The following is a 27,240-nucleotide window of genomic DNA, read 5'->3' on the forward strand; positions in this document are numbered from 1 at the left end:
TGTCCCGCTCCGTGAAATATAGCCCTTTTTCGTAGGTTTCCAACAGACATGAAAAGATATGAGGGCGGAGAGATGCAGATGAATCAAGAGGAACGGTAATATTCTGGGACGCCGTAGAATCAAGTGACGCGTAATCTTTATATTTGTTGTTCGGCGCAGGGCTCCTTCAAAAGCAGGTACCCATGCCACAGACAACTATAGTGGCTCTTATATCTGCGAATGTACTGTACGTAGCCTTCGATTCCCACGCACTCTTAAGCGCCCCTAACTGGCCAACAGAGGGTCCTTCAAGCTAATGCCGTTCAACAGCACGAGGTTTAATGCAAGAGCGAATGGTCTACCGATATTTGAAAAACGAAAAACTGATGACAATGGCACATGGAAAAGGAGTACCGTGTTTTTTACAGTCACCTTCGCGTTTTCCTCCGGAAGCGGAATGTCAGCCCATCTTCATCATCTGAATCCGCGGGGTGCGTTCGCTTGCTTGGTCTAGAGATAGTCAAGGGACTGGCTGCTTGTGAAGCCGGTTGGGACGCCAACATCGTCCCACTGGATTCCTGCGTAACAGATTTGGTTCGTTCTGACCTTGTGTCGTTGAAATTCCAATAATCATCACCAATACCAAAATCTTTTCTCCTGGCTTCTTCAAGAGGAACGATAATAGGTTGCACTCTGTGCTGCACACCACCTTCGCCCTTACGCCGAAATCTCTTGAAGTTCTTTCGACCGTTCCACCTTTCATCCCATCGGCCACTGTTGCCGTCCAATGACAACATGTCTGTTGACGATTTCCGGATCTCCATGTCTTCGATAATGGCGAGATGCTGGATCTTGGAGAGATCCATGCCGTCGACAATATTTGCCGCTTCTTCTTCTTCTCTTCGCGCCACGGCGGCCCGATCTTCTGCTTCTCGATGCTGTCGAGCTGCTTCGATGATATCTATCTTTGGTTTCTTTGCTCTTCGCTGCGGCTCCGTTGGCAATGGCGTTTTTTGACGATTGCGACTGTTGAAATGCTGCTTCATCGCAGTGGCCCCTGGGAGAAGCTCGGAGACGCCATCATCTTCATAGACTATTTCGTGTGATGTTTGATCACCATGTGGGCATGTACCCTGGGATAGCCCTTCGGGGGTTTCATCCTGGTCCGGGATATGAGCTGGAATGGACTCCATGTCAAATCCATCATCAAAGTCCTTGAATTTTGGAACATAAGTTTGGGTTCGTGGGCGCTTAGCTGGTCTACTTAGCATTTGGGAGTCCGCTATAGGGGTAGCATTTATTGAAGCTGCGGAAGTGTTTGACATCGGTGGATCCCTTGGCTGGCCTGTTGGCGGAGCCGGAGCAAGCTGACATGATTTATATAGCCCCGATGCATCACTCCGTAGAACTGCATCTAAGAAGTCGTCTCTATTGACGAACTGCTGCCCTATTAGACCACTAACCTCGGTTTCAAAGTTTTGAATCCATTTCAAATTACTTCTTCGTTGTGGCTGCACTAGTAACACTCCGCCATTGCCATCCATATCGTGGGAAAATGCTTTATTACTTGAGGCTTTGGCCACATAGTCTACAATATCTTGCGCCTTTGTTTTTTCGGGCTCAAATTCGCATAACAATGCTTTCCCGTGGCCATTGGAAATCGGGTCTTGCAGCTCCTCAAATGTTGCTTCATCGAAAAGTACAAAAGTGTACCCTTCGAATACGTTCAACCGATCTTGTCGAGGCTCGTAGGCTGAATCGGGTAGTTTGGTTTTCTCCCTCCCTTGGGGCGGTAAACGAGTAGCAGGATCCGGCCATGCTGCGTCAAAATCCAATTCAAGTGGAGAGAGGGATTCCTCGGCTTCCAATTCTGCCGAAGTCGCAGCATATAGAAGCAGTTCAATGTAGGAGGGATCAACGATATATCTCCCATTTATAATTGCCTGCAAACCTTTAGTTGTATCACGCCCTTTCTGAACCACGTGGGTTGTTTTACCCACGACATATGCAGACACAGTTTTGATATCTAAATCTTCGAGCCTGGACTGAGCATTGGCTAATGGGTCTTCTGAAATTTCATCTAACTCGGAGAAGGAAAAGGTCAGGACGACCGGGCACCATTTTATTCTTGAAAGGATAGTGTTAGTACGTCAGAGCAGAGGTTATAAGGCCTTGCGTACTTTAATGCATAGGGATATCTGCCCAGAAATATTGAATATTCATCCCTAGCACTCAATTCTTTTGTCTTTCCTTTGATATTCTCGCCATCAACGACACTGCCACATTTTGTGTCTTGGTCCGCCACAATGAGTTTAGATTTCGCATGGATATGTGCCTGCGACTTTCTTAGTCCTATGCCTGCAAAATATAGCGTTCCCTGCACCTACCCCATCTCCTTGCTGAACACGTCCAACTTCAATAACTAGATGGTGCCTGGAAATGGTGGTGGACTTGATGACATGACCGGCTAGGACATTTAAGAACGCTGTTAGCCTAGTTCTTAAAAAGTTCAGCGAATTTAGACTTACCTCCGTTAGGGGACACACGACCAAATAGGTATCGTTTTCCAGGTTTCAACCATACTCGTTTCCCTAATGGAAAGTGAGTTAAACTGATAGAGGAGAGTACTTGCATGGTACGGACCTTGAAGAAAATCACCGTCTGAAGACAAGATCCACATCTTGAAACCTTGCCAGCTGCTTGAATATCGGACATACTAAATTACTTTGAAGCTCTAGAGAAATGATTTTCAGAATGCGATTTCATGGATTTGACGCGTGAGCACGTGACTGCAGCCTTGTAAGTCAGGTGAATTCCTATTTAGCAAAACTGCGAACTCTTCGCGTTCAATGCTATAAAAAGCATACGGAGTACGCCAGTCAGGCTCTGAATGTTGTTATCCTACTCCGTATGGCTAGATTGACTAGGCAGCTATTTATGGGTTATTTCATGTCAAATAGAAATGACATCATATCCAAGCCATGATGGATGTGTCAGACACTGGGGAGAATACTCCAAACATAACTCCCCAGCAGGGATTTGGGGAGGCGGGACTTGATGGAACGCTGAAATACCAGCTCTTGGGTCCATCTTTGACCAAAGCAGGACAAGACGCCGTCAACCAAGAACGGGTAGGCAGTGGGTGAGATCTCTATTTTTGAGCAGGTTTGAACTCACCCTTATCGCCTAGGTCTCTGAAATTATTTATGAGGCATCTAAGGGGTCTAAATTCTTCAACCACGAAAAGATTCGTGATCAAGCCCTGACAGAGAAAATCCAGCGGATTTTGGTGCAAAAGGATGCGCTAAGGAAACAGAACTTGTCAGGAAACATTCGTCGAGCAGATGAGTATATCTCGGAATTAGAGTTGAGCCGTGATCTCTCTCAGACCATCGTTCATATCGACTGCGATGCATTTTTTGCAGCTGTGGAAGAGCTGGACCGACCAGAATTGCGAGACGTTCCAATGGCAGTGGGGAGGGGTGTCTTGACAACCTGCAATTATACTGCGAGAAAATATGGCTGTCGAAGTGGTATGGCTAGTTTTGTTGCTAAAAAATTATGTCCAGAATTGGTCTGTCTACCCCAGAATTATCAAAAGTATACGGCCAAAGCAAAAGAAATTAGAGCGATCATCTCCCATTACGATCCTCGATTTGAAAGTGCTAGTATCGATGAGGCGTATCTTAACATCACACAATACTGCAAAGCTAATGATATGCAGCCACAGGATGCAGTTCAAAAGCTCCGGGATGAGATTCATGCAGAGACGAAGATTACTGTTTCGGCAGGAATCGCGCCAAATGCCAAGATTGCTAAAATAGCATCTAACTGGAACAAACCAAATGGGCAATTCTATGTTTCCAATGAGCGTGAGGCAATTATGAAGTTTATGGCAAGTATCCCGCTCCGAAAAGTCAATGGAGTTGGACGGGTCTTTGAAAGGGAGCTTGATGCTATAGGAGTCAAGACCTGCAGCGATATACATCCTCTCCGCGGCATGTTGGCTCCCCTGTTTGGTCAGAAAGCCTTCCAATTTTTAATTCAGTGCTACCTGGGCCTTGGGAGGACGAACATTGCGCCCGCCGAAGAACGCCAAAGGAAAAGTGTTGGTACCGAAAGCACTTTCCGGGATTTGGATGGTCTTCCAAATCTCCAAGATAAGCTCAAGTTGACAGCAGTTCGGCTTGAAAATGACTTGCGTGAAGCTGAATTCAAGGGCCGAACTTTGGTGCTAAAAGTAAAGTTACATACATTTGAAGTTATATCACGTCAGGTAGTGACATCAAGACCTGTCTACCTCGCGGACGAATTATACAAGCACGCCTTGCCCCTGCTTACAAAACTACATAATGAGACTCCGAATTTGAAAATTCGTCTAATGGGGCTCCGCTGTACTAATCTTGTGAGCACGAAAAAAATGGATAGTAATTTTTTTGGAATGAAAAATAACAATTCGTCCACTTTATCTATACAAGAACCACGTGACGCTTCTAATGAATCAGTTGCCTCGACCCAGGAAGAATTTGAGGCTGCTGCTCTCGAAGAAGAAAGGGACGAAATTGAAACCTTGGAAAGTCTGAGTCAACAGTCAGAATCCTCGCATCGAGATAAGAAAACTTCTATGGACCCAGCCGGTGCGGTGCCCCAGGAGTTCCCTAGCAAAGATTTACCAATAAATAGGCCAACATGGATCTGCCCAGTTTGTTCATGTCCACAATCTGCTGACGATCTGGCCTTTAATCAACATGTTGATTTTTGCCTTTCAAGGGAAACAATTAAGGAGGCAGTGAACAGAACTTTGATGGACGATGGGTCCACGTTGGGGATAAAACGGAAGCCCGTAGACACATCTAGGCAGGGGCATCGAAAGCGCCTTTTTTTTGGCTAAAAGCCCATCATTAGCAGAGGTCCGTGTGACTACTTTGCTACCCAGATTCCCAGACTCCCACAATGAGTTTCATAAATTTGGATTGCCGTTTCGATACCATGGGCTTTATTAGCCGCCCATTTTATATTCCACTATTTTAGGTATCGATTGTGGGCCAGTATTTTCTGGCCAGATCTTTCTTGTTGACCTTCCCCATTGCATTCCTCTCTATATTATCCACGACTCTCAAGACGGTGGGCACCTTATAATGCGCCATTTCTGCTTTTAGTTTGGTACGGAGTGATTTCAACTCCAAAGGCTGAGTCTATTTAGAAGTCAGCGTTTTACTCAAGTATACGCAATTCTATTACTTACCCCATTTTGCTTGACTATTGCCGCAACTCGCTGCCCCCACTCTTGATCTGGCAGCCCGACAACCGCAACCTCCTGGATGCAGTCCAGGGCTAGCATTTTCCTTTCTACCTCCAGGGCAGAAATCTTATAGCCCCCTGATTTGATGACATCCACAGATGCGCGGCCCTGAATAAAGTATGCCCCATTCTTTTCTACTCTCGCGACATCACCGGTTTTGAACCAGCCGTCCGGTGTGAACTCTTTTTGTGTTGCTTCAGGCCGCCTCCAATACTCTAAAAAAACGTTAGGACCCGTGATTTCTATCATTCCATCTTTCTCTGATCCTGGAGAAATCATGCTCCCAGTATCCGGATCGGTTAACCGGACTTGAACTCCCGGTAACGGCCAACCGACGCTACCATCAATTCTCTTATCGGGCTCCAGCCCACAGCTCAATCCCATTCCGATCTCTGTCATTCCATATCGTTCTAACAAGATCTGGTTACTTATTTCATAGAATCTTTGCTTGATTGGGGCTGGTAACGCCGCGGAGCCACTAACCAACAAGCGCAACGATGCCACACCAGTTCTAGCAGCGTACTCTCGATCCGTTGATTTGATGTGCATATCGAAATGGTCTACCAGCCTTGCGTACACCGTCGGGACAGCCATAAACATCGTCGATCCGCCGATTTCGGACCATTTCTTCCAGACTGCTCCAGGGTCAAATTTAGGGTAAATTTCTACGGTTGCGCCGCTCATCAAAGTGGCTGTGAGACCATTGATAATTCCGTGGATATGGTGTAGTGGAAGAACATGTACAAGGTGATCTGAAGGTGAGTATTTCCAAGCATCGACTAAACACTTCGACTGGAAATCGATGTTATTGTGAGTCGAAATACACCCTTTTGGGCTTGCAGTGGTACCAGAAGTGTAAATCATCAGCGCTCGTCTCGACATATCAAAATGTGAGTTGAACAGGGGTAGTGTTAGTGACTCTTCTTTGGATGTTGCGATTGGACTCAAATGCACAAAGGTGGTATTTGGGCAGCATTCGTTCAATTCTCCTTCTAAATAGCTGAAGGAAGGGTGAAGAATAATCAATAACGGATCCGAATCAGAAAGTGTATATACAAGCTCTTTCAAAGGATGCGTTGTGCCTGTGAATGTATTAGATCTCTACACATTATGGACATATTTCCGTCTTACAAAGGGGCACGCAAATTCCACCAGCAGCCCATATCGCCCATTGGCAGACAACATGATCGTACCCTGACGGAGCGAGAAACGCTACCCGTTCTTCTTTCAGATCTTCCAATGCCGACTCCTCTAGGAACTTTGCTTTTAAGCAAGCTACATCACAAAGCAGTTGGGTATACGTGAAGCTTTCATCCCTGGATGTATCGATTATTGCGACTTTTTTGCAGTCATTCTCCACCTGTCTCTTAGCCGCAAGGAATAATGGAAGTGGAGGAAGTGAAGGTATGGGCGTTACTGTCATCTTCTTGGGGTGGTACCGAGGTTGGCGGAGAAGGAGAGAAGGCGGTCACGACAGAAAGTGGCTAGCGGTCAACAGGTGTTTAGGTCACCAAAATAACTACGGAGTGGTTGGAAAGATCTACAACAACCAAGAACCATGGGTCTCCAGTGCCCTAGTTCGTCAAAATGCACGGCGTAGCAGTGCATGCTCTGACCAACGAGTTAAACTAGTGGGCAGCCTAATCAATGCGGGGGAAGCATGGGTAAGGTCCATCAAGTTTCGACGATAGTGACTGATATGAAGATGGACGATGGTATCTTCGGGATGCTATCATTGCGGCCAGTGCCAAAATCGCGGGCCGAACCGCGCACAGCAACTGGCTTCGCAGCAGCTAGTTCCTTCATGCCTCTACCTTGTCTTGGGTGTCTTCAGCGCAACGATGGAAAGCTCAGCGTCGATCGCCGTCATTCGGCAACCAATGATTGCCACCTCTGCTCCTTGCAAAAGGATGAACAGGCATTTGCCCGCAGCCCATGGAGAAACCGTCGATCCCGTTCCAGCTAACTAACTAACAAATAAAGTAGTGGAGAGACTGTTCTCTCTCTCTACGAGACGTCTTCTTCTCACCTAACATCTTGCGCACGCCTTCCCTTCAATCGTTCTAACGAGGCAAAGGATACTCATTTGGGTTATGGCCGATATGAGTGACCAAAAGGTTCCGCCTGGGAACTCCCCAGCCTCTGACCGCGTGGAAATTGAGACAGTGGTGGAGGGAAATGAAAAGGCAACAGCGAAGGAGCAAAAGCGTGACTACGCTGGCGCTGTAAAAAAGACTGATCCAGAGGAAATTCGGCTTGTACGAAAGCTAGACTACCGTATCATGGTAAGCATTGCTCTGTCTATAACCCCCTTAGCGGAAGTTGACAGCTGACTACTCTCCTTTAGCCCACATTATTTGCAATGTACTTTCTTAACTACGTCGACAGGAATACACTTGCACAAGCTCGACTCAATGGGGTTGAAAAAGAACTCGGAATGCATGGGAGCCAATTTAATACTGCAATCTCTATCCTTTTCGTCGGATATATTCTGACTCAGGTTCCAAGTAACATGTTGATAACAAGAATAGCTCCAAGTATTTACATGAGTACATGGATGGTGATCTGGGCTATCGTCTCAGGTGCGAAATAATATTCCCCATTCCAGGTAAAAGTCCATGATATTGATCTTACAAAGCTTGTACGGCCCTGGTACAATCATATTCAGGGCTGGTGGTCTGTCGATTTCTACTAGGAATCACAGAAGCCCCCGTAAGTAGTTTCCATCCTAACAAAAGATATTAGCCACCAGATCTCCTGATGCTTTCTAGTTCTACCCCGGAGCCACCTATATATTGTCTATATTCTATACTCGCAAAGGTACGACGTCCTACAGCCTTTTTGATAGTCTAGCGGCGTTGAACCACCAGTCTAAATAGAGGTTGCTACCCGTATTGCGGTCTTATATTGTGCCCAGATTCTAGCAACGGGCGTGTCCGGCCTTATTGCTGCGGGTGTCTTCTATGGCCTAGACAATGTAAGGGGACTTTCAGGGTGGCGATGGTATGAGCGAGAGTCTCTTTGTATCTTCTTTGGTTGCTAAAGGAGACTTTTAGGCTGTTTATCATAGAAGGAAGCGTGACTGCTGCCATTGCGTTCATGGGGTTTTGGTTGCTGCCCGATACACCCAGTACTACACGATGGCTGAAACCTGAGGAACGCGAGCTTGCTCATGCGAGAATCGAAAGAGATAAAATGGGCGAGCCAGAAAAAGCATCAATGATGGAAGGGCTCCGACAGGCGTGCAGGGACAAGAGAACATGGATATTCTGCTTGATGCAAAACCTCCATCTATCAGCATGTGCATTTAACAGTTTTTTTCCTACGTGAGGTGCCCCTTTCATCACGTTCGAGGCGGCTTGCCATCTAACTAACACTTCACAACAGAGTTGTTAAGACAATTGGCTTCAACACAACCATCACACTGCTTCTAACATGCCCACCATTCATCTTTGCTGGCGCAGCTGGTATTCTCTTTGGGTATAGTTCCGGTCGGCTTCATGAGCGGACCTGGCATATTACTGTTGGCCTCTTGATAGCAATTGTTGGTTTCATCATTGCTGCATGCACATTAAACACAGCCGGGCGGTACATCGCCTGCTTCATCTTCCCAATTGGGGCGTATTCTGTGAATTCCGTCATCATCGGTTGGGCCTCATCCACACTGTCTCAGACAAGAGAAAAACGAGCTGTACCTGCTTCCTCCTCTGATGCTTTTTGCTACGTCAGGCTAATTAACCATTAGGTTATTCTCGCAATGACAAACGTAGGTGGGCAAATAGGGTATATTTACGGGGCGTACGTATGGCCCAGTTACGATTCACCCCGATATGCCATTGGGTTTGGTTCGTCGGCGGGATTTGCGTTATTGTCGATATTCTGTGCTTGGTGGATGAGGTTCTTGCTGAAACGAGAGAACAAGAGACTCAGAGCGACAGATGAGTCAGGTTTGATTAACTACTATGGGTACTGAGCTATTTGGGAATGTACATAGCCGTGACAAAGGGTATTTGTTTGATGTTGAAAAAAAAAGGGTATTTGTTTGATGTTGAAAAAATAAATAAGTGCCCCCGGCCAGGATCGAACTGGCGACCTCCGGATTGCAAGCAGTTTCCTGCTCGTCATAAAGCGAATATGAGACCGGCGTCATGACCAACTAGACCACAGAGGCTAATTAGCTAAATACTGGGGCCTTGATGCATCAAACCCTACAAATCATATTTCGCAGAGCTTGTGCAATCCGGGGTTGCGGGGGCGGGGTGGCCGCCAGACAAGCCTCGAAGATCTTTTCTCCACCAGATAAAGCCGCCGACGCACTCTTCCGCGGCCACTGGCGCTGGTTATTTAAGGATACCAACAGCAGGGCGTTTTAGACCTTGAAACAATGTCTTCCAGCGACATGGAGCTTGCCGTTAAGCGTTTCTTCTCGTCTCCCCGCTTCGCCGTAGCCGGCGCCAGTACGGACACAAGCAAGTTTGGCTACAAATGTAAGCGCTTCCCTCCTCCCGGCTTCCTTCGAACTCTACGCCATCCATTACGTCCATGGTTGTTCTGATCAGGCGATCAGTGCTCGCGTGGTACCACCAGCATTCGCTGCCCGTTACTCCGCTGAACCCCAGGTCGCCCGAAATCAAACTGCCATCCAAGACCTATGCCACTGTGAAATCGCCCTCGGAGCTCTCGTCCCCCGCCCAGACTTCCCTGTCCATAGTCACGCCGCCTAAAGTGACGAGAGAGATTCTGAAGGAGGCCCAGGCTCTCGATATTCCCGCAGTGTGGCTGCAGCCTGGCACGTTCGATGACGAGATTCTGGAGTATGCGAAACAACACTTCCAGGCGGCGATTGGGGGCGATGGTGGGAATGGAGACGAGGGCTGGTGCGTGCTAGTGGACGGCGAGGACGGTTTGCAGGCGGCGGGCGTTGACTGGACGTTGCAGAAACTGTAGTTGCTTGGCTGGCATTTTTATAGCTCTTTTGTAAATAAGTTCTCTTATTATTCCAAAGTGTCCTGCAGGATGAATGGAATGGCATTTTAGTGTTAACTATCCAAGTGATGCTTGCGAGTGGCCGAGGAAAATGAAGCTTTGTTTGCAGCCCCAGCCCCCAAAAAAACTAGTTTGCTACAAAGCTCGCGGAGACGGCCGTTTTGGTCACAAAAACAACACCTCAGCCAGTCCTCTTGGTTACCTCTTCAGCCAAGAGGACGCAGCTGAGAATTAAATTCTTGACGGGCTCTTACTGTTTGCTCAAAAAAGTTGTCGTTTTCTGCCTTCACAGCCTTTGTTTACTTTCCTCTTTACTGTGCAAACAAACCTTGACGCAGTCGTTTGCAGTGATAATGACCGTCTCAGAATCACCGATGGCTAGCGATTTTTTCCTTGATAGCCCGGTACCGCCAAAATTAGACCTGACTGGTGCCAGATCGCGATTTTACCGGTCTCCTCGCACTCCATCGGCGACATCGTCGCTTTGTCGCTCCGTCACATCCCCGGCTCATTTCAGCAGCCGCAAGCGTGCAAGATACGGCTATAATGACTTCGATGGTCATCAGAAAATTGGAAGCTTTGAGAGCCGCGTTGCATGGCCAGACGACCAGCCCGCTGCCTTCGGCGACCCAGCCAGCCCTGCTCCGCTCGTGAGTACAGACTACCGGTTGGCTGATGGGGGGTTGGAGCCATCCAGTTTATCTCTTGGGCCCGCCAGTACTGCATTTGAGCATGATGATAATGGAGCGGAGATAGATTATCGGCCTAGTCGATATTCTGTGTATCCGATATTGTCTGGGGAAGTGAACAGAAGAAAGCGTGAAAGACCCGCTTCTTCTGGAGATGATATGGAACATCACGCAGTGACACCGTCTTCCACGTCTATCGGATGGGGCAGGGCCGTGATAAACTTGGTTGGCGGCGTCGCTGGGAGGGTTTGGGACTTTTGCTGGACAGGGGCCTTCCGTGGTTTCTATGCCGGCGGAGGGAGAGGATACGACTTGAATGCCCCAGACACAGACCAGCCAACCGCCCCGTCTTTTGATAATAGTTCTTGGGAAAAGATGGGTCGAGCAGGTCAGCACCTCAAGTCCGCAAGCTCCAGAATAAACACCCCAACCGCGTTCGATAGACAGAAAATGGATGAGGACTGGGTGCTAGTTAAAAACGAGAAGGATCAGAACGAGTCACCTTCATACATTCCTCGCAAGATCCCTCGTCGAGGAGGTGGGCCCTCACACCACATTTCTCCTCGGCGACCGATCGCCATAGCTATTCCGAAAAGGCCCAGCTTGATTCCCGTGAGACCTGGTTCCCTGTATACCCAAACACAGTCTAGTTTGCCTCTGCCAACCAGCTCTCCGGCCTCCCATAGCCGCCCAAAGACACCGAAAGACAGCAGCCCCTTAGCTCTTGATGCCCAGCGCTATGCCGCGAAGATACGCCGGAGAGAAAAGGAAGAAGACGCCAGTATTAGGCGGTTGCATCAGCAGCTTAAAGCCATGATTCGCGAGGGAAAGCAAGCTTTGGAGACGAAAGTTGAAGTTGAAATTGATACGATGGATATGGATTATTGAAGATTACTCACAAACCGATTTTTCTTCCTAACGGCCTCTTTATTTTTATTGTCGATTGGAGAGGACAAATACCCGCAAATTCTCTTGCGATTGATTCCAAATTGTTGTGCAAGCATACGTTTTTTTAATCCATGAACGATCTTGTTTTCATTTTGATCTTATACTGGATCCGCTGATATTGTGGACCACACCGCTCATGTACCTGCTACGTTGTTATATGAAATTTTTCGGTCTGTTTTGAGCGTCGCAATTCCGTTGATCTTGATTACAATTCCAATACTATACCCCCACTTTCCCTTTGGCTCTGGTTTTCTGCCTAGTTTGTGAGCTGAACTGTACTTTTTACCCAACTCTATGCTTCCCAATTCAACAATGAACCCGAAGCCACGAAGCCTGACGATTCCTTTTTGATACTAGATTATTGTAGGTAGCATATGTCATGTATGATGATTCTGAATGAACCGAGAAATCAATTAACGCAAGGCGCCTATTTCCACCCTGCATCTTCATCACTTCATAGAATTCATACCGCGGATTACCGTTACTATTATCGACGGAAAACCCCGCCGGTATGAATCACGCCCATCTGCCCTAGAGCACCTTCAATTGACAGTCAAGAAACTAAAAAAATAAGCAAAAAAGAAAGATGGCGACACCGATGGGATTCGAACCCACGCATCCGAAGATACGGGCTATTCCGTTATTATATCAATAGCAGGCCCGCGCCTTAACCACTCGGCCACAGTGTCCGACCTTGCCACTTTTCTCCTCTCCATCATCTGGCTGCTTTTCGCAGGCTTATTCAGCCGACCGTCAGGTACATAAGGATTTATTTAGAAATACAGATCAAGACTAGTAATGATTCTTTTATTGGGATGTTTTTTTTTTCCTTCTCCCTCGAAATATCAAGCTAGAGAGCTAGATATTTCTTCCTCTACTACGTTTTCTTACTGCCCCTAGAATACCAAATCACGCCCGTTCTGAATAAAACCAAGTTTTTCTTCCTTCTTCTTCAGACAGTTCTTCTTTCTGGAGGTAAAGTTCAAAAAGCTCCTTGTGTTTGATTCTCATTTCTTCAAAATCCAACTGTGGAGGGATCCAGCCTTCATCGTCAGAATATAGTAGCTGTTGAGCATACCCACGCAATTGGAGCCAATCACGGTACTGAGATCGTTCTTCTAGGTGTTTGGCGATCTCCTCTTGACTGAATGACACCGGACACTCCCCTGTTAGTCCTAATTTTGACCAATTTTCAGAGACTTCAATCAGGGAATCGCGAAGAGGAATTATGCCCTCCAAATATGTTTTGTCACATCTGGTATAGAAATCCTGGATCATATCGCCGATATGATTCATAGCAAAGAACGAAGGAGAATTGAATTTGGCAAGCCCGGACTCGTAGCACTTAGTTCTTGTGGCTTCGTCCTTTTCTGCAAGAGCAAACGCTTTCTGATCATTATCCATGTCCTCGAAATTTGGGGGAAGTTCTGGTTTGATCATTCCTAGTTCATATCCTTCAGGTGGAGCTAGAAATGATGGCCAGCGGACTTGAGTAAATAATGGTCTAGCAGTAGTGTATTGCCAATCAATGATGCCAACGATCTCTGTTGGGTCATTATCTGCCACAAAGATGTTGCCGAGGTGAAGATCTGTGTGCCAAAGTACGGGTTTCGCATGACGCTGGACTAGTGGTGTAACTGATATGATTGGGATTATCTTCAAGGCATCCTCAAGAATTGTTTCATGCTCCTGGATAGAGCCATGATAGGGTCCTCGGGAAACGACAGTAGAAGAGTTGTTCAGATGCCATATACCTCTTTTAGCCAGGCCAGTTCCCAGGTCGCTTAATTGAGTCCCTACATATCAAATACCACCAGGCGTGTCAGTAAATGTAATTTATCGGGGCGGACGGAGAATTTAAAAAGGGAAACAAAGAAAATAAAGAAGGGAGGGAAACATTTGGAAATACGCACATGGCCCTGCGAAAGCGGCTGTTTCATTGGTTTCTCGAAAAGATTCGCCAGGCCACTTGTCATCAAAACTGGGGCCAACACAAAATTTTGATTCCTGGTCAACTGAGCCATCTAATGACTGCGAGTTTCCAGGACTCTGGCCCCTGAAGTAAAGATTCCCATACGCTGGCAACTTAATAGAAACGAGCTCTCCCTCTAGGCGACTTAGATTTCGAATGAGTCTGAATTTTGTGGGCTCGTTTATATCACCCCAAACATCACATAGCTGCCTTCCGGCAGACTTTTCCTGAATAATATATTCAGCACCCACAGGGTTGTTTGGGTCCGAATTCCATGCTAAGACTCCCGGAGCGGGAATTGAAGTTGAAGTCCTCACTATGAATATAGATATGAGTACGGTAACATTGGATTAAAAATGACCTAGTTACTCATACCCAATTCTAAAGTTGCGACTTCAGAAGCCGTGTTGCATCTAAGCGGGCCAGCGTTCGGACAAGGTAGCTTTGCAATGACTTCCATTCCATTCTTCATAGTCAAAAGAAGAGCTTTGTTGAACCCGCCTTCTATCTTATCGATTCTCAACACCGTCGATGAGACGGTAGGTAAGTCAGAAACAACCTCGCAGAGCTTGCTGACATTGAATTTAAGATAGCGCTTGGCGAATTCATATTTCTCATTTACGAGAAAACGGCCGTTGGTGTACTCGAAGAGCTCTTGGTGGCTAATAGGCTTCCCTACGATATGCTAGGTTAGAAGAATTCAAGTCTTTAGGTCTTTTCAACCATACCTCGACAGTAGATGGAAAGGCTTCTTGCTGAGTTGTCTAGGGTGATTTGAGACACTCGAAAAAAACACCTTTTGAATGACAAAAACATAATTTGTAGAAGACCAAAGTCAACTAAGCATGTTTCTTAGAATCAGTAACTGGCAATTGAAGGGAATGTTTAGACTGTTCACAGGTTCCCAGGCCGCCAGGCGCGTGGTCCACAGGCGCCCAAACTGGTAATTACTGGTGTCAAGCATGCTTGTTACCAGGACGTAGTTAGTTCAACTTAGGATAAACAGCCTCTGAGCATTGCAAAGTGGCTCGACAGATCTTCACCGTGTATAATCATGTTAAGTTACTGCACATACCTGGCAATTCTAGTACCACAGGGCATTAAATAGCAGTACGGAGTAGCGAAGATGTAAAGTTGAGATGTATTTTACAAGTCTGAAGCATACAGCACAGACATGGATGATTAACCACTAGTTAATCGCGTCACAGGCCCCCTTAACTAGTTAGGCATCTAGTTTAACTAACTAACTTGCTAGTCAACCTTGATGTCATCATCCGCCCTTAAACTGTGGAATAATATTCCTCTTAGACAAGACAACATCCCTCAGTCCAAATGCCGCCGTTTGTTCCACGCAAAGATCAGAATACACACGATAATATCCCGCTAAAGAAGCCTTCGCAAATCCTCAATGCGGCTGAGGAATTAGTACCGTTGGATAGACTGGGGACGCGCAAAACATCGACAGACGCAGATTCATCTTTGAGTTCCCTCTCGAGCTCAGAGTCTGACAGGCCAAACCAGAGCAACGATGAAGATGACGACGATGAAGAGACCTGGGAGGATGCTATCGTCGCCCCTACCACTGCCGCTCGTGAGATAAAAGATCTAGATATCACGTTGGAAAAGAACCATAGTGCACTGACCGAGTCAATTGGGTCCAAAAAGGGCCCAAGTAAAATTGAGCGTTTCATTCGGATTCAAACCCATTGCATGCATGTCCAGTTTCTTCTGTTTCATAATGCGATCAGAAATTCCTGGGTGAATGATTCCCATCTCCATCAAATTCTACGGGAGCAATTGCCAGAGGGCATCAAGAAAGAGGTTCAAAGATGGAGGGTTGCAGCGGGTCTTGAAACCCGAGAAAATACCCCAAATAAATCGTCTAAGAAGAGGAAGAGAAACCGGGACTGGGGTGAAGGTTCGAGCCATGCTGGACAACCACAGCCAGATCTCAGTCAAGGAGATCCCACGCTTCTTCTACTAAGGATTCTGGCGGCACATTGGAAACAAAGATTCAAAATAACGTCACCCGGATTAAGGAAAAAAGGGTACAGGTCCGCAAAAGCTTTGGAGGAAAAAATTCAAGGTTTCAATGGTAGCAGCGAAGATAGGAGTTCATTCGGCGAAAGAATCCAGAACCTTGATGAATTTCGTGAGCATGGCCGTCGGTTAGCTGGGTCTCGTGATGTTGGAGCGCAGTTATTTACGGCATTACTGAGATCATTGGGCCTCGAAACTAGAATGGTTGCAAGTCTACAGCCCATTGGATTTGGATGGACAAAAGCCGAGACATATTCAAGTACAGATAAATCAGCATCAAGCGATACGGACGAAGAGAATACGTCTGAAGCCCCCAAAAAGAAATCTAAGGCCGGAGCTAAGGCTCGACCGCAGCCAATTGACCAGGACCTGACGTTTCCTATTTATTGGTCTGAAGTGGAATCCCCAGTGACCCAAGAAGTTATTCCCGTTGAGTCGCTTGTGTTATCAAATTCCGTCGCCATGACCCCGGAACTCCTTGCTGCATTTGAGCCCAGGGGTGCTAAAGCAGAGAAAGCCAAACAAGTCATTGCCTATGTCGTCGCATACTCACCTGATGCAACCGCAAAAGATGTTACCATTAGATATCTTAGACGAAAAACATGGCCCGGGAAGACGAAAGGGTTCCGAATCCCTATAGAAAAGCCGGTTGATCTTGGATTGAGCACAGGTCCCTACGTATATGACTGGTTCCGAGATACGATGAGAGGATACATCCGCCCAAGAGAGAAACGAACACCCGTCGATGAGAAAGAGGATTTAACCTTAATAGCAAATCAGCCAGAGAGAAAGACATTGAAAGAAGGTGATACTCTGCAAAGCTTAAAGGCATCAAAGGACTTTGTATTGGAGCGATTTTTACGCAGAGAGGAAGCACTTCGACCCAGTGCGAAGCATGTCAGAACATTTATTTCAGGAAAGGGCACAAAACAAAAAGAGGAAAAAGTTTACAAGAGATCAGATGTCCAAAAGTGTCTGTCTGCAGAGAGTTGGCACAAAGAGGGTCGACGAGTCAAGTTAGGGGAAGCGCCATTAAAACTCGTTCCTATCCGAGCCGTCACCCTAAATAGAAAGCGCGAAGTCGATGAAATGGAACGTGAAACTGGAGAAAAGCCCAAACAGGGTCTATATGCTCTTCATCAAACAGAATACATAATACCTGACCCAATAGAAAATGGAGAAATTCCCAAGAATGAATATGGAAACATCGACTGCTTCACTCCTTGGATGATTCCCAAAGGAGCAGTGCATATCCCATGGCCTGCCATTGTTCGAGTCTGCAAGAAGTTAGGTATAGATTATGCAGAAGCTGTGACTGGGTTCGAGTTTGGTAGCAAGATGGCGGTCCCGGTGATTCAAGGGGTGGTAGTGGCTTCTGAAAACGAGGCCGTTGTCAAAGACGCTTGGCGGGTCGAAGATGCCCAGAAACGTGAAAAGGAACGACTGAAGCAGGAGAAACTGATTCTCTCAACTTGGAGAAAATTTATCATGGGTCTTCGGATATCAGAACGTATCCAAGAAGAATACGGTAACACTGAGGAAACAGAGTCGCATAACCCTTTTGTCAACCAACGAAACATCCCGAAATCAACGAACAGAGACGATCTCGATGCCCAACAAGCTGGGGGCTTTTTGGTAACTGGAGAGGATAGGGATTGCGTAGGCTATGACGACTTGGTGGCCCAGGCACACAATCATGGGAGCAAAGAGCTGCCGGTTGCCTTAGATAGCGACAGCCTTTCCGAGCTCAGTAATGTCGAAGGCCCTGAATCCTCACCGTCTTGAGGTAGCTTATTTTAATTCTGCAGCTACCTAATCTCAATGGGCTCCCGGCAACCCTCAATAGCTAACTATTGCATACATCGATGGCATAGACTTTGCGAAAACAAGTCAATGCTTCTGACTGACATTACGGCCTCCTCCTTCCATGCACAGAGTACTCGTCTGGGTCTACTCTGTACGAAGTACATATGACTACTCTACGCTTCGTATGGAGTACTGCCTCACTCTCATCGGCCGGGCTTCTGCTTCTACAACTGACTCAGCTGCCTTTGCTCCACTTATATAGTTAATCTCCGTTGCTATGTCTTCCCATACAATGCATGGAGTAAGTAGGGTCACTCAGCCTCAGACTGATAATATTTAAGTTGTGAAGACACAGAGTAGAATTTTCTTCTAAAGAGATAAATAATAAATACTTGAACAGTCCATCTCAGACGGTGAATGGAGAGGATAGTAAATTCATTTTCGCCCCTCCAATAATAAACATGACAAAGTTGGGTTTCGGAACAATAAGTTCTCTTTAAGCGCCCCTTTAAAAACACCTGTTTATGGCCCAACCTTGTGATTGGGGATTCTGACCGGAATTCTCTATCTCCTTTCAGATGTACATACTTTGTATCCCAGGTGGGGTTCTCTGATTCCAGAACTTCGCCAAGTCACTCGTTCGTTGGAGCCGTGGGCTGTAGACGGTGGATATGGCTCTGGTACCGAAGCCTGTCTACTTCGGCCCCTTCCTGGTGACTTCACAGGTACGTACTGCCCCCAATATCCTATCTTCGAGCATTATTTACCTTGTGGGTCAATGGTTAATAGCTAACTACAGAACCTCACCAGGTTTTCTTTACGACATCTTTGAGCTTTGCACTCGTGAATCTGAAGCCTCTTTTACCCGGACACGTTCTTGTCTCGCCTATTCGCAATGTGCCTCGTGTCTCTGACCTTACGGTCGAAGAAACAGCCGACCTATTTCTTACCGTGCGTCGGGTGGGCCGAATGGTAGAGCGCGTTTTCAAAGCTTCGAGTTTAAATATCGCGATTCAGGACGGTATCGATGCCGGTCAAAGCGTCCCGCATGTCCATGCTCATATAGTTCCACGCCACAAAGCAGATTTGGATCATAAAGGAGGCTCGGACGCCATTTATGGCATGCTGGATGGCGATGAAGGAGACATTGCGAGGTTTTTATGGGAAAGAATGGAGAGGAGAAATCATCGGAAGTTCCCAGCGGTAGATAATGAGAGTAGAATGCCGAGAAGTGACGAGGAAATGAAGGAGGAAGCAGAACGTTTGGCTGAAGAAATGGAAAAAGAGGCATTGGATTGACGCGTGTGGATCTAGAAAGACAAAAATCCAAGTATCGACTGCTCCATGAGGCAATAGTTAGATTTACATAAATATTTATAATAAATACGACAGTCATACTGTGTTATGAAATCTATAAATCGAAGCTCTAACCCTATATATACAGAACCTAGACCTCCCTGGGACTCACTCGCCCATTAACACCAACTGAGATTCTATTCAGCATTCAAAAAACAGGTCACTACTATATTGCTGGGCCCAGTATCATGTCACAATAGTGAAACAAATATAAATGTTATGACGACCAACTTCCAGAGGGAACCACTAGTTACCGTTGCTGGTCCAAAATAGCTCCTTTTCTTTCATAACAGTCTGCGCCCACTCTTTTATCTCCGGAAGTTGGATTCGCTCCATAACGCTGTAAAACTCTGCAAGATTAATCTGCCCGCCGTGAGATCGCTCGTACTCGATTGTCTGTAGCAGTAGCTCCATCTTGTCGATGTCATGAACGAATTTTGCTTCTAAGGTCTGGTTGTCCTCGTATTCTTGGAAAATAGATTGAAAGTCCTCCCCAGCAGCACCACCATACACTCCACCAAGCAGAGATTTCGAAATATAGGTCATGACCTCGGCTTCACGACGTGCTTTTTCGGCTTTCGTTACACTAGTATCCACTGGCGTTATATCCCCAACTATAGATTCAGCCATATCGTGAATAAGGGCCATTTTCGTGCAATGCGGTATATTAAGTTTGCGGGCGATAGATGGCGGTGCCAGCATGGTCATTATAGCCATGCGATACATATGGTCAGAGATAGATTCTCCTTGATTAATATCGAACCGTCGCCAGCCTTCTCGCTTGGTAGTCTTCAGACGCTCTAAAAGATGAAAAAATGGGACTGGAGAGGAATCATTTTCCAGTGGCCGATGGGGAAATGTAGCAATCACTAAAACAGACAATAGTTGTTAGCAAAAACAGCTTGACGCGTCGGGATTGATGAACAGGTTTTAGTGTGGGCAGGGCAGTTGGGATGAGAGCGAATAAGTACCAGATGATACCGACCAAGGTGTGGAGTCCTCAGACTGAGAGCCCATAGTCTCGACCGGCGAGAGTAATCAGTCACGACAAAGTCTGGGATCGATTTGAAGGCGCATTCAGTCTGGTGGCGGCTGGAGGGCCATGGAGGGTCTGTTATTATATACGCAGCCAAGCCCCTGCCCTTACCCTATGCCCTAGCTTTGGGGCTTTCCCTATTTTGGTTAGTAACATCTAATAAGGTTAGTGCCAGTGCACGTGCTGTGAGCTGGGAGGCAAACAAAACAAACAAACCACCGTATTGGTGCACTGTCTCAAGACAACACATCGTCGCACTGAATGAAAATGCGAAAGTACTAAAATAATAACACTGTTAAGCTTATCAGACCAAAAAGAACATGCATACAGCTCAATGCAGCGCTCTTCCACCCGCTCACCTACCAAATCCAAGGTGGAAACATGGCCCGGCCCAAGACCTCTCGTTATCTTCATTCGCAACTTGAAGCTCCTTGGTTTAGACCGCCGGCCAGGCTGGCCAGATATCTCACCAACTATCCTTGCCGGTACGCAAAGTAATCTTCGTCAGCGGATACAAGTAGTGGAATGGTCCCTGTACCACCTGTTTCTCCTCTGGGACAGAACTGAGACACACAATGTATGCAGTATACTATCGTATTGCACAATGGGGTCGAGAATGATGACATTATCTTTTTTAGAAACTACAACCTTTCTTTCCTCCTCTCGAGCCACTGCAATCTGTCAATCTAAGAGCGGCCCTCTTCCGCTCACTCTCAGACCTGAAAAAAAGTGGCGTACTGGGACGAGATGCGATCCTTCGAAAGACGATGTTTGATGACTGCAAAGGCGAGAGATTTGAAGATGTTCTAGCTGTGTTTTCTACAGCTGTTCTTCGAAAATCACTCCTCTCTCACCATCATCATCAAGGCCATGTTGTTCATCTGGCTATTGCTCACCAGCTAACACAGCCTGAACAAGAAAACATATTGCCATTGATAATTTCTCTCCGATCCTCCCTGACATGCACTATCAAAGAAAGAATAAGCCTTAGCGGTTTTTATGAAAACCTCAATCAGCATCTTCTCACCAAAGCAGGTGAACTTTCTATTCGTTCTGCAGAAAGCTCACAGTCAATCAGTGATGTCTCTAAATCGAATCGAATGCATAATAATATTTTTTCCATGTGGCATGGAAACGAAGGGTGGGCAAAATCTATTATAGATGGCGGTTTACAGCTAAAGCTAGACCCTCTTCTAGAAGTGGATTTCCTACAGTTACGCTCTCTGGCAAACAGTGACAATTTGCGTTCTATGCAATCACAAACATCATCTGACCTTCTTGCACATCTGGATGATAGAGTACTTCAGCAAAAATCACGCTTAAAACAATGGCGGGAATTTAGGAAGTCACTAACAGAGGAGAAATCTGAAATAAACAGTGTGGAGTCAACTAAGCAAAGGCATATAATGAAATTTCGCAACCATGAACCACTTTCGGTTGCTTCCCTTGCGCATACAAAGTTCTCTGTTTTGAGCGATTATACGCAGTTATCTGAGTACCAATCTCTGTTACTTGATTTCCAAGAGTCTATAGCCAATATTTCTGGGATGAAAGAGTCAAAGAGAAGTGAATCGATAGCAACAAGCCAATTACCTTTGAGTCGTGATGACACAAACCTTGACTCCAAGCTGCATTCCACTAAAATTCGGAATGACAGCCACGAGCAACCTCTGAGCTCCCCTGCAAGTACAGTTGCTCCTTCTGAAGATAGCTTAGACGGCCTGATGAGCTATCGGCCTAATGAAATAAATAGCCAACTTTCTAAAGGGAAAGCCGACGATTCCGTGCCAGGCACTCTTTCATCTACACTTCTTGAGCGCACTCGGCAATCCATGTCGGCACTAACAGTTCCGGACCTTCGCCCGCGGAAATCAAAACCTTCATCAAAAACTACACGCTACTCGCAGCAATTTCCTGTGAATCAATTTCAAACCCCAAACAGTAAAAGCGGGTCAAAAGATGAGGCTCCTGATGGAACCACTACTCCGCAAGAAGACCTTTTCAATGAAGACGCGGAGTATGCTAGCGTATTCAAGAGTCGACCAAAAATTGCAACGAGTCCAATTCATTCACCAGCCGTGCACGCACCGTTGTTTTTGAACGAACCTCATAATGCAATGTCAGACGCAGAGTATGACGAAAGGGATGACTCCCTTACTTTCGCTGAACAAAACTCGCCTTCAATACGCAGACGGACGGCCTATATGTAATGAGATATTAATGTTTAATGTTTACGAATATGAGGACTCGACCGGTGAACATTAGCCCCATACACCTTCCAATACTCCGTGAAGCTGTTGTAGATTTTTGTTTATAGACTCACTCTTTGAGGAATCGAAATAGAGTTCTTATGTGTACATAAGATCGTGCTTGAATGGGTATAACGCTTACCCTATGAAATACTGTCTGTCATTCCAAGCTGAGTTAGGAGACTAGTTTGCCAGATATCCCAATCCTTTCCCAACCCTCGACCAATTAAAACAAACTTCGAGGAGTCAACAGATGGAGGAGTCTCCCTATCTGCGACAGAAATTTCGAAAATGTCCCGAACGCCTTGAACAATTCTAGTAATTCCATCAGTTAGACGAATGATGGCTTTGAGACGGTGAAGTTCGAATTCAGGTGTAGAATTCTCCTCGGTTTTAACATTCGACGATGATGGAAGCCGTTGATCCCACATTATCGAACGAAGCCATTCGTCAACAACGGTAAGTTTCGATTCCGGTATATCGGGAATCGTAAATGCGAGAGTAGAAATAGACTAGGGCGAGATGTTAGACCGCCCGGACGTTATCAAGACAGCGAGTACATACAGGGTCAAGTTGACTCTGTCCTTTCTCAGTAAAATCGATCTTTGCTAAGTTATCGTAGGCATGGAGTTCAAGTAAGGCCCCTTCAATTTGAGGTACTTTGCTGTGATCGGTGATGTGGATTTTAGCAACGCCGTTGATGCCAGTAATCCGCTGTTGAACCTGCTCAAGTTTTTCAGACGAAACAAGGTCACTTTTGTTCAGTATTATCACATCAGCGTGGGATATTTGTAGATGGGCTGTGGTAAGAACCGCATCTCCAGGGGTCTCCTGGACTTCCTGGGGCGCGGGTTCGTCAAGGAGATGACAAATATTTTTCGCATCCACGAGAGTTACAATGCCATCAAGATATATAGAGCTCCCCAAGCCGTCATCAAGCCAGAACAAGGGAGCAATATTTCCTGGGTCAGCAAGGCCGGTTGTTTCCAATAGAATATAGTCAAAGCTTCCGCGTCGACTCATCAGTGACTCTATGGCAATCACACCCGTGTCTCTACAAGCCACGTAAGTCTCTATCACTTGTGCTGGAAAATTAAAAAAAAAAAAAAAAAAAAAAAAAACAAACCTCACAGAGCAGCATAGACAGCCATTTGGCAACTCTAGCCATTCTTCCACCTGCTGGCCCTCCTGGTTCACAGTCAAAGACTTCTCGATATCGACAGCTAGGTTCCGTCAGGTAGATTTTCTTCCCATACCTAGAATGAACATTGTAACATACAGTCGCCGAATTCTGCATTTATATAGTCAGTATAAACTTTGAAGAGATCAAGACTTGTTACTAGAAATACACGCGCCATTAAGTATTACAGCAATTTTCTTTCCGTGCCTTTCATTGAGAATGTAATTCAACAGAGTCGTCTTTCCAGAACCAAGATAGCCTAAGAAACACCGTCAGCACCTAAATAGGCGAATGACAATCATAGTATGAGTACCTGTAACTATCGTGATGGGAACTCTAGGAAGTTCATTTGTGGAAGGCGTTTGCTTGGTCGGAGTACCAGGTTCCAGGGATACCAATTCTGGTGGGCCGTCCTCGTCAAGGCAGTCCATTACGGAAAACAAAAAAGAACCTGTAGAGTATGGACCAAGGAATACCTACGGACAGTATACGAACAGCCCACCTAAATAAATGCTTCCCGGAGATTTGGATTCTCCTTCCTCCGAGTCCTCGGCTCCTTGCAACTCCATATAAAAAGCACTTGGCGTGCAACACCGTCAATTCTGTTCGAAAATAAATCTAACCGTCTCCATTGGAAAGTTCTAGTTTTATTTACTTCCTTTCATTGTTCTTTCCGGAAAATTTCCAAGTAGCCGTGAGAGCAGAAGTATTATCATACAACATACCGCTTAGACAAAAGCCAATTGAACGACGTTTGATAACCGATTAGTTAGTTAATCACTTTTCGTAGAGTCTGGCCATGCCCACTAGGTACAACAACATTCATTGCGCCTGCAAACTCCGTTGAAAATTAGAGACCGCCAACAAAAAAAGGAGTTGTAGAATATCGATACGGAGTACTCCGTACTCCATAACTATTCTTCGAGGCTTCTATTTGTGCCAAGCCATGTATAGTTGTTCCGTTCCGTAACTCTAACCTAGTGCGCGCCTATATATAGCAAAGAGCCTAACGGAAGACCGTCCATAAACATTTTGTCCCAGGGCCCTTCTCAGCTGATCCAAAGCCCACGCCGGCTGCCGGCTACTCTTCACGATCGATTACATTCTACTGCTTGCCCTGCCCTAGTTACGGCCCTGTTCCCATGATTGGTTGAGCCCTTACTAATAATTGCTTATGTAACTAATATAGACCTTTTTGCTTGGCCTCCTTCCCTCTAGTTGGCCAGGATCTGCCGGAGCCACTTCGTGATATCTTTCTTCATAACAAAATACGACCCTAAGAACAGGGCAAGGGGCGTGGTGAGCGAGCTCAGCTCAGCTCGTACACATGTATGCATGCACACACCTACATATAACTACTGTACTTCGCAACAAGTTCTCGACAATTCTCCATTCCACTTAACCTCTTAGCTTGGTATCAATTTATTGCATTTGCCCAAGCTAACCTCAAGACGCAACCTTTCCCATTAATCTGCTTTCTACCTACGCGGATCTACAATGGCCGGCTTTGAGTCGTCGCCCTTAAGCTCCCCGCGCTTACCTAGCCCGCCCCCATTCCCTGAAGTACAGATTGAACCCAAATCGTCAACCACGGATGAGAGTCTAATAGGCGTTTTGCCAGCGCAAGATGGTGACTCAACACGAAGAATTCGCCCCGGAACCAAGGCAGTTGATATGGCTTCCGGCCCGCCTCTCATCCCTCTGTCACAAGTATGTTTCCAGTACCAAAGTATCCAGCTTGTTATTGCGACTAATAATATCATTCTCTAGCTTGAGTCTCCATTCCAGCTTCAAGAGCACCTCAAAGCCTCCTACCAAAGCTACACTCAGCCTCCTGGCTCCTCCACCATAATCCCCATCTCCCACTCCATTGCAAGACAACTTGCAGAACCGCCCGAGGGTATTGAGCGTTCACTATGGCTATATGAACTCTGTCGTTTCCTCACAATGAAAGTGAATAATATCATCATTGCATTTTTTGCAGAGAATCCACCATGCTCTGCGCAAACTTGCCCCGAAATGCGTGCGTCCGAATGGCAATACCTTTGTGCAGTTCATGAGCCGCCGAGGCCATGTTGCGCAATTGACTATTCTTGCCACACCTTGGACTGGGCAACAAATATTTTAACATCACCAAAACTCTTTCCGAGCAGACTAACATTGGGAACCGAGGCTTCTGGTGGCCCGCAGGCCGGCATGAAGCACCTAACGAATATCTTTCGAAGACTTTACCGCATATTCGCCCATGCATGGTTTCAGCATCGCGATGTGTTCTGGCAGGTGGAAGGACATGATGGACTGTATGTCTTTTTCAAAACAGTCTGTGATATGTATGATTTGCTACCACTGGATAATTATACTATTCCTCCAGAGGCGGAGGGAGAAGAGCGGCGTCTTAATAAACCAGAAGAGGGAGATCGAAGGGTGATGCTATTACGCAAAGAAGACTTATCTCGTCCGGATTCAATCTTAGATTCTTCCTCGCTTAGCACCGGCGCTGCAACAAGACGACACCGCCACACCCCATCGACCGGTGCTGCCGTCAGTACTATAGTTGAGACAGCCGAAGATGAGGAAGTCAGTAAGAAGACGGATAGCTCTCCTACTACTGTACTAAAATCAGAACCAAGCGAGCAACGGCAACTTGAAGGACAACTTGATACTGATAACACCGATAATTGGCCGTCATCATCGCCGTCGTCGTCGTCACCATCGTCATCATCCTCGCCACAACTGCTCTCCAGGAGCGATATTCTTACAGAACTACCATTGCGCCTAAAACACCAGGGGCATGAAGAACTAGCCAAAACATCACCGGAAATCCAGACTACAAATACAAACTCTGATTCTAAACTGACAAGCAAGGAAGGCTGTGAGAAAGAACAGCAACAGATGTCAGACCCAGCAATACAGCCGCCGCTAGAACAAGGATCAACCTCGACATCAGAAACAGAGTCTGCCATAACTCCAGAAGCCGCCGCGGAGGATGAAACAAAACCTTCTCAAGCGCATGAACCAGAATATCAGGTGCATGACGAGTCCTCGAAAGGACCTTCAGACAGTGCAACAACTGAGAAGAAGCTACAAGACGGCCCGAAGGAAGAGCTACAGGCTGAAGAGGCCAAAGAATCTTCAACAGATGAAAAAAAAACTTCGCAACCCAACATCGAAGCAAAATCCCAGTCAAGACCGCCTCCAGAAGATAAGGATGAAATAGACAAAGAAGGGAAAGCTTGATATGCAGAAATTATTTGTAAAGTAGTGTGATGTTAATGCCTTTGACTGACGAACTTCCTGGGTTGGAGCCATTCGATATAATTGCTCTTATTTCTTATTGGATGTATCATTATCTTCATGATAGAAATGATTTTTTTCATTACAGATTGTACTCTATGGTGGCCATACATTTTGAAGAGGTTTGTTGGTATATAGAGTTTGTAATTACTATTATTAATTTCAGAGCATTGTTGTGAGATCTTGATCATAGAATATGTTCTGAGAGAATAGCCTGTTCACAGTTAGTAGAGGAAACAACTCCCGAAGAAGCAAAGAACAAATGCCTGGCCTTTGTAAAGATAGCATAGCATCCGCTATTGGCTAAAACATAACACAAAATATTACTTTGTTGAAATTACGCCTGAGATATCAATGACAATGTAAATGTAGCCACCATGATATGCTATGGCCTCCAAAATAA

The 27,240-nt window shown here is 46.1% G+C and overlaps 13 protein-coding genes and 2 non-coding genes across 15 annotated transcripts; 8 read left to right on the forward strand and 7 right to left on the reverse strand.

The window, feature by feature from the left end:
- Window positions 1-407: 407 nt before the first annotated feature.
- Window positions 408-2,659, reverse strand: LOZ57_003275 (uncharacterized protein; the record flags this gene model as incomplete). Its single annotated transcript, XM_049252326.1, has 5 exons — window positions 408-2,106; window positions 2,160-2,314; window positions 2,367-2,446; window positions 2,508-2,570; window positions 2,623-2,659. 5 exons carry the CDS (start codon window positions 2,657-2,659, stop codon window positions 408-410), a joined length of 2,034 nt encoding a protein of 677 aa, XP_049108830.1.
- A 304-nt stretch (window positions 2,660-2,963) lies between these two features.
- On the forward strand, window positions 2,964-4,870 carry LOZ57_003276 (uncharacterized protein; the record flags this gene model as incomplete). The annotated part of the gene is made up of 2 exons (XM_049252327.1): window positions 2,964-3,110; window positions 3,170-4,870. The coding sequence occupies 2 exons, from the start codon at window positions 2,964-2,966 to the stop codon at window positions 4,868-4,870; spliced, it is 1,848 nt and encodes a 615-aa protein (XP_049108831.1).
- A 136-nt stretch (window positions 4,871-5,006) lies between these two features.
- Window positions 5,007-6,704, reverse strand: LOZ57_003277 (uncharacterized protein; the record flags this gene model as incomplete). The annotated part of the gene is made up of 3 exons (XM_049252328.1): window positions 5,007-5,174; window positions 5,225-6,363; window positions 6,413-6,704. The coding sequence occupies 3 exons, from the start codon at window positions 6,702-6,704 to the stop codon at window positions 5,007-5,009; spliced, it is 1,599 nt and encodes a 532-aa protein (XP_049108832.1).
- A 679-nt stretch (window positions 6,705-7,383) lies between these two features.
- LOZ57_003278 (uncharacterized protein) lies at window positions 7,384-7,874 on the forward strand (the record flags this gene model as incomplete). The annotated part of the gene is made up of 2 exons (XM_049252329.1): window positions 7,384-7,566; window positions 7,629-7,874. 2 exons carry the CDS (start codon window positions 7,384-7,386, stop codon window positions 7,872-7,874), a joined length of 429 nt encoding a protein of 142 aa, XP_049108833.1.
- Window positions 7,875-9,346: 1,472 nt separating this feature from the next.
- LOZ57_003279 lies at window positions 9,347-9,452 on the reverse strand. The gene has a single exon. It is a non-coding gene; the product is annotated as a tRNA-Met (tRNA).
- Window positions 9,453-9,665: 213 nt separating this feature from the next.
- On the forward strand, window positions 9,666-10,228 carry LOZ57_003280 (uncharacterized protein; the record flags this gene model as incomplete). Its single annotated transcript, XM_049252330.1, has 2 exons — window positions 9,666-9,768; window positions 9,849-10,228. 2 exons carry the CDS (start codon window positions 9,666-9,668, stop codon window positions 10,226-10,228), a joined length of 483 nt encoding a protein of 160 aa, XP_049108834.1.
- A 392-nt stretch (window positions 10,229-10,620) lies between these two features.
- LOZ57_003281 (uncharacterized protein) lies at window positions 10,621-11,844 on the forward strand (the record flags this gene model as incomplete). The annotated part of the gene is made up of 1 exon (XM_049252331.1): window positions 10,621-11,844. The coding sequence occupies one exon, from the start codon at window positions 10,621-10,623 to the stop codon at window positions 11,842-11,844; it is 1,224 nt and encodes a 407-aa protein (XP_049108835.1).
- Window positions 11,845-12,494: 650 nt separating this feature from the next.
- On the reverse strand, window positions 12,495-12,593 carry LOZ57_003282. The gene has a single exon. It is a non-coding gene; the product is annotated as a tRNA-Ser (tRNA).
- A 220-nt stretch (window positions 12,594-12,813) lies between these two features.
- LOZ57_003283 (uncharacterized protein) lies at window positions 12,814-14,692 on the reverse strand (the record flags this gene model as incomplete). Its single annotated transcript, XM_049252332.1, has 4 exons — window positions 12,814-13,700; window positions 13,818-14,192; window positions 14,252-14,551; window positions 14,605-14,692. The coding sequence occupies 4 exons, from the start codon at window positions 14,690-14,692 to the stop codon at window positions 12,814-12,816; spliced, it is 1,650 nt and encodes a 549-aa protein (XP_049108836.1).
- A 516-nt stretch (window positions 14,693-15,208) lies between these two features.
- On the forward strand, window positions 15,209-17,701 carry LOZ57_003284 (uncharacterized protein; the record flags this gene model as incomplete). Its single annotated transcript, XM_049252333.1, has 1 exon — window positions 15,209-17,701. The coding sequence occupies one exon, from the start codon at window positions 15,209-15,211 to the stop codon at window positions 17,699-17,701; it is 2,493 nt and encodes an 830-aa protein (XP_049108837.1).
- Window positions 17,702-18,393: 692 nt separating this feature from the next.
- On the forward strand, window positions 18,394-19,021 carry HNT2 (Dinucleoside triphosphate hydrolase; the record flags this gene model as incomplete). Its single annotated transcript, XM_049252334.1, has 2 exons — window positions 18,394-18,447; window positions 18,533-19,021. The coding sequence occupies 2 exons, from the start codon at window positions 18,394-18,396 to the stop codon at window positions 19,019-19,021; spliced, it is 543 nt and encodes a 180-aa protein (XP_049108838.1).
- A 303-nt stretch (window positions 19,022-19,324) lies between these two features.
- Window positions 19,325-20,095, reverse strand: LOZ57_003286 (uncharacterized protein; the record flags this gene model as incomplete). The annotated part of the gene is made up of 2 exons (XM_049252335.1): window positions 19,325-19,947; window positions 20,050-20,095. 2 exons carry the CDS (start codon window positions 20,093-20,095, stop codon window positions 19,325-19,327), a joined length of 669 nt encoding a protein of 222 aa, XP_049108839.1.
- Window positions 20,096-20,448: 353 nt separating this feature from the next.
- LOZ57_003287 (uncharacterized protein) lies at window positions 20,449-22,324 on the forward strand (the record flags this gene model as incomplete). The annotated part of the gene is made up of 2 exons (XM_049252336.1): window positions 20,449-20,691; window positions 20,753-22,324. 2 exons carry the CDS (start codon window positions 20,449-20,451, stop codon window positions 22,322-22,324), a joined length of 1,815 nt encoding a protein of 604 aa, XP_049108840.1.
- A 182-nt stretch (window positions 22,325-22,506) lies between these two features.
- On the reverse strand, window positions 22,507-23,974 carry LOZ57_003288 (uncharacterized protein; the record flags this gene model as incomplete). Its single annotated transcript, XM_049252337.1, has 6 exons — window positions 22,507-22,875; window positions 22,928-23,417; window positions 23,490-23,586; window positions 23,643-23,654; window positions 23,704-23,802; window positions 23,857-23,974. 6 exons carry the CDS (start codon window positions 23,972-23,974, stop codon window positions 22,507-22,509), a joined length of 1,185 nt encoding a protein of 394 aa, XP_049108841.1.
- Window positions 23,975-25,040: 1,066 nt separating this feature from the next.
- Window positions 25,041-26,780, forward strand: LOZ57_003289 (uncharacterized protein; the record flags this gene model as incomplete). The annotated part of the gene is made up of 2 exons (XM_049252338.1): window positions 25,041-25,253; window positions 25,314-26,780. The coding sequence occupies 2 exons, from the start codon at window positions 25,041-25,043 to the stop codon at window positions 26,778-26,780; spliced, it is 1,680 nt and encodes a 559-aa protein (XP_049108842.1).
- Between the last annotated feature and the right edge of the window lie 460 nt (window positions 26,781-27,240).

Source organism: Ophidiomyces ophidiicola (genome assembly GCF_022830035.1).
Source record: "Ophidiomyces ophidiicola strain CBS 122913 chromosome Unknown scaffold_10, whole genome shotgun sequence".
In the NCBI taxonomy this organism is placed as follows: Eukaryota; Fungi; Ascomycota; class Eurotiomycetes; order Onygenales; family Onygenaceae; genus Ophidiomyces; species Ophidiomyces ophidiicola.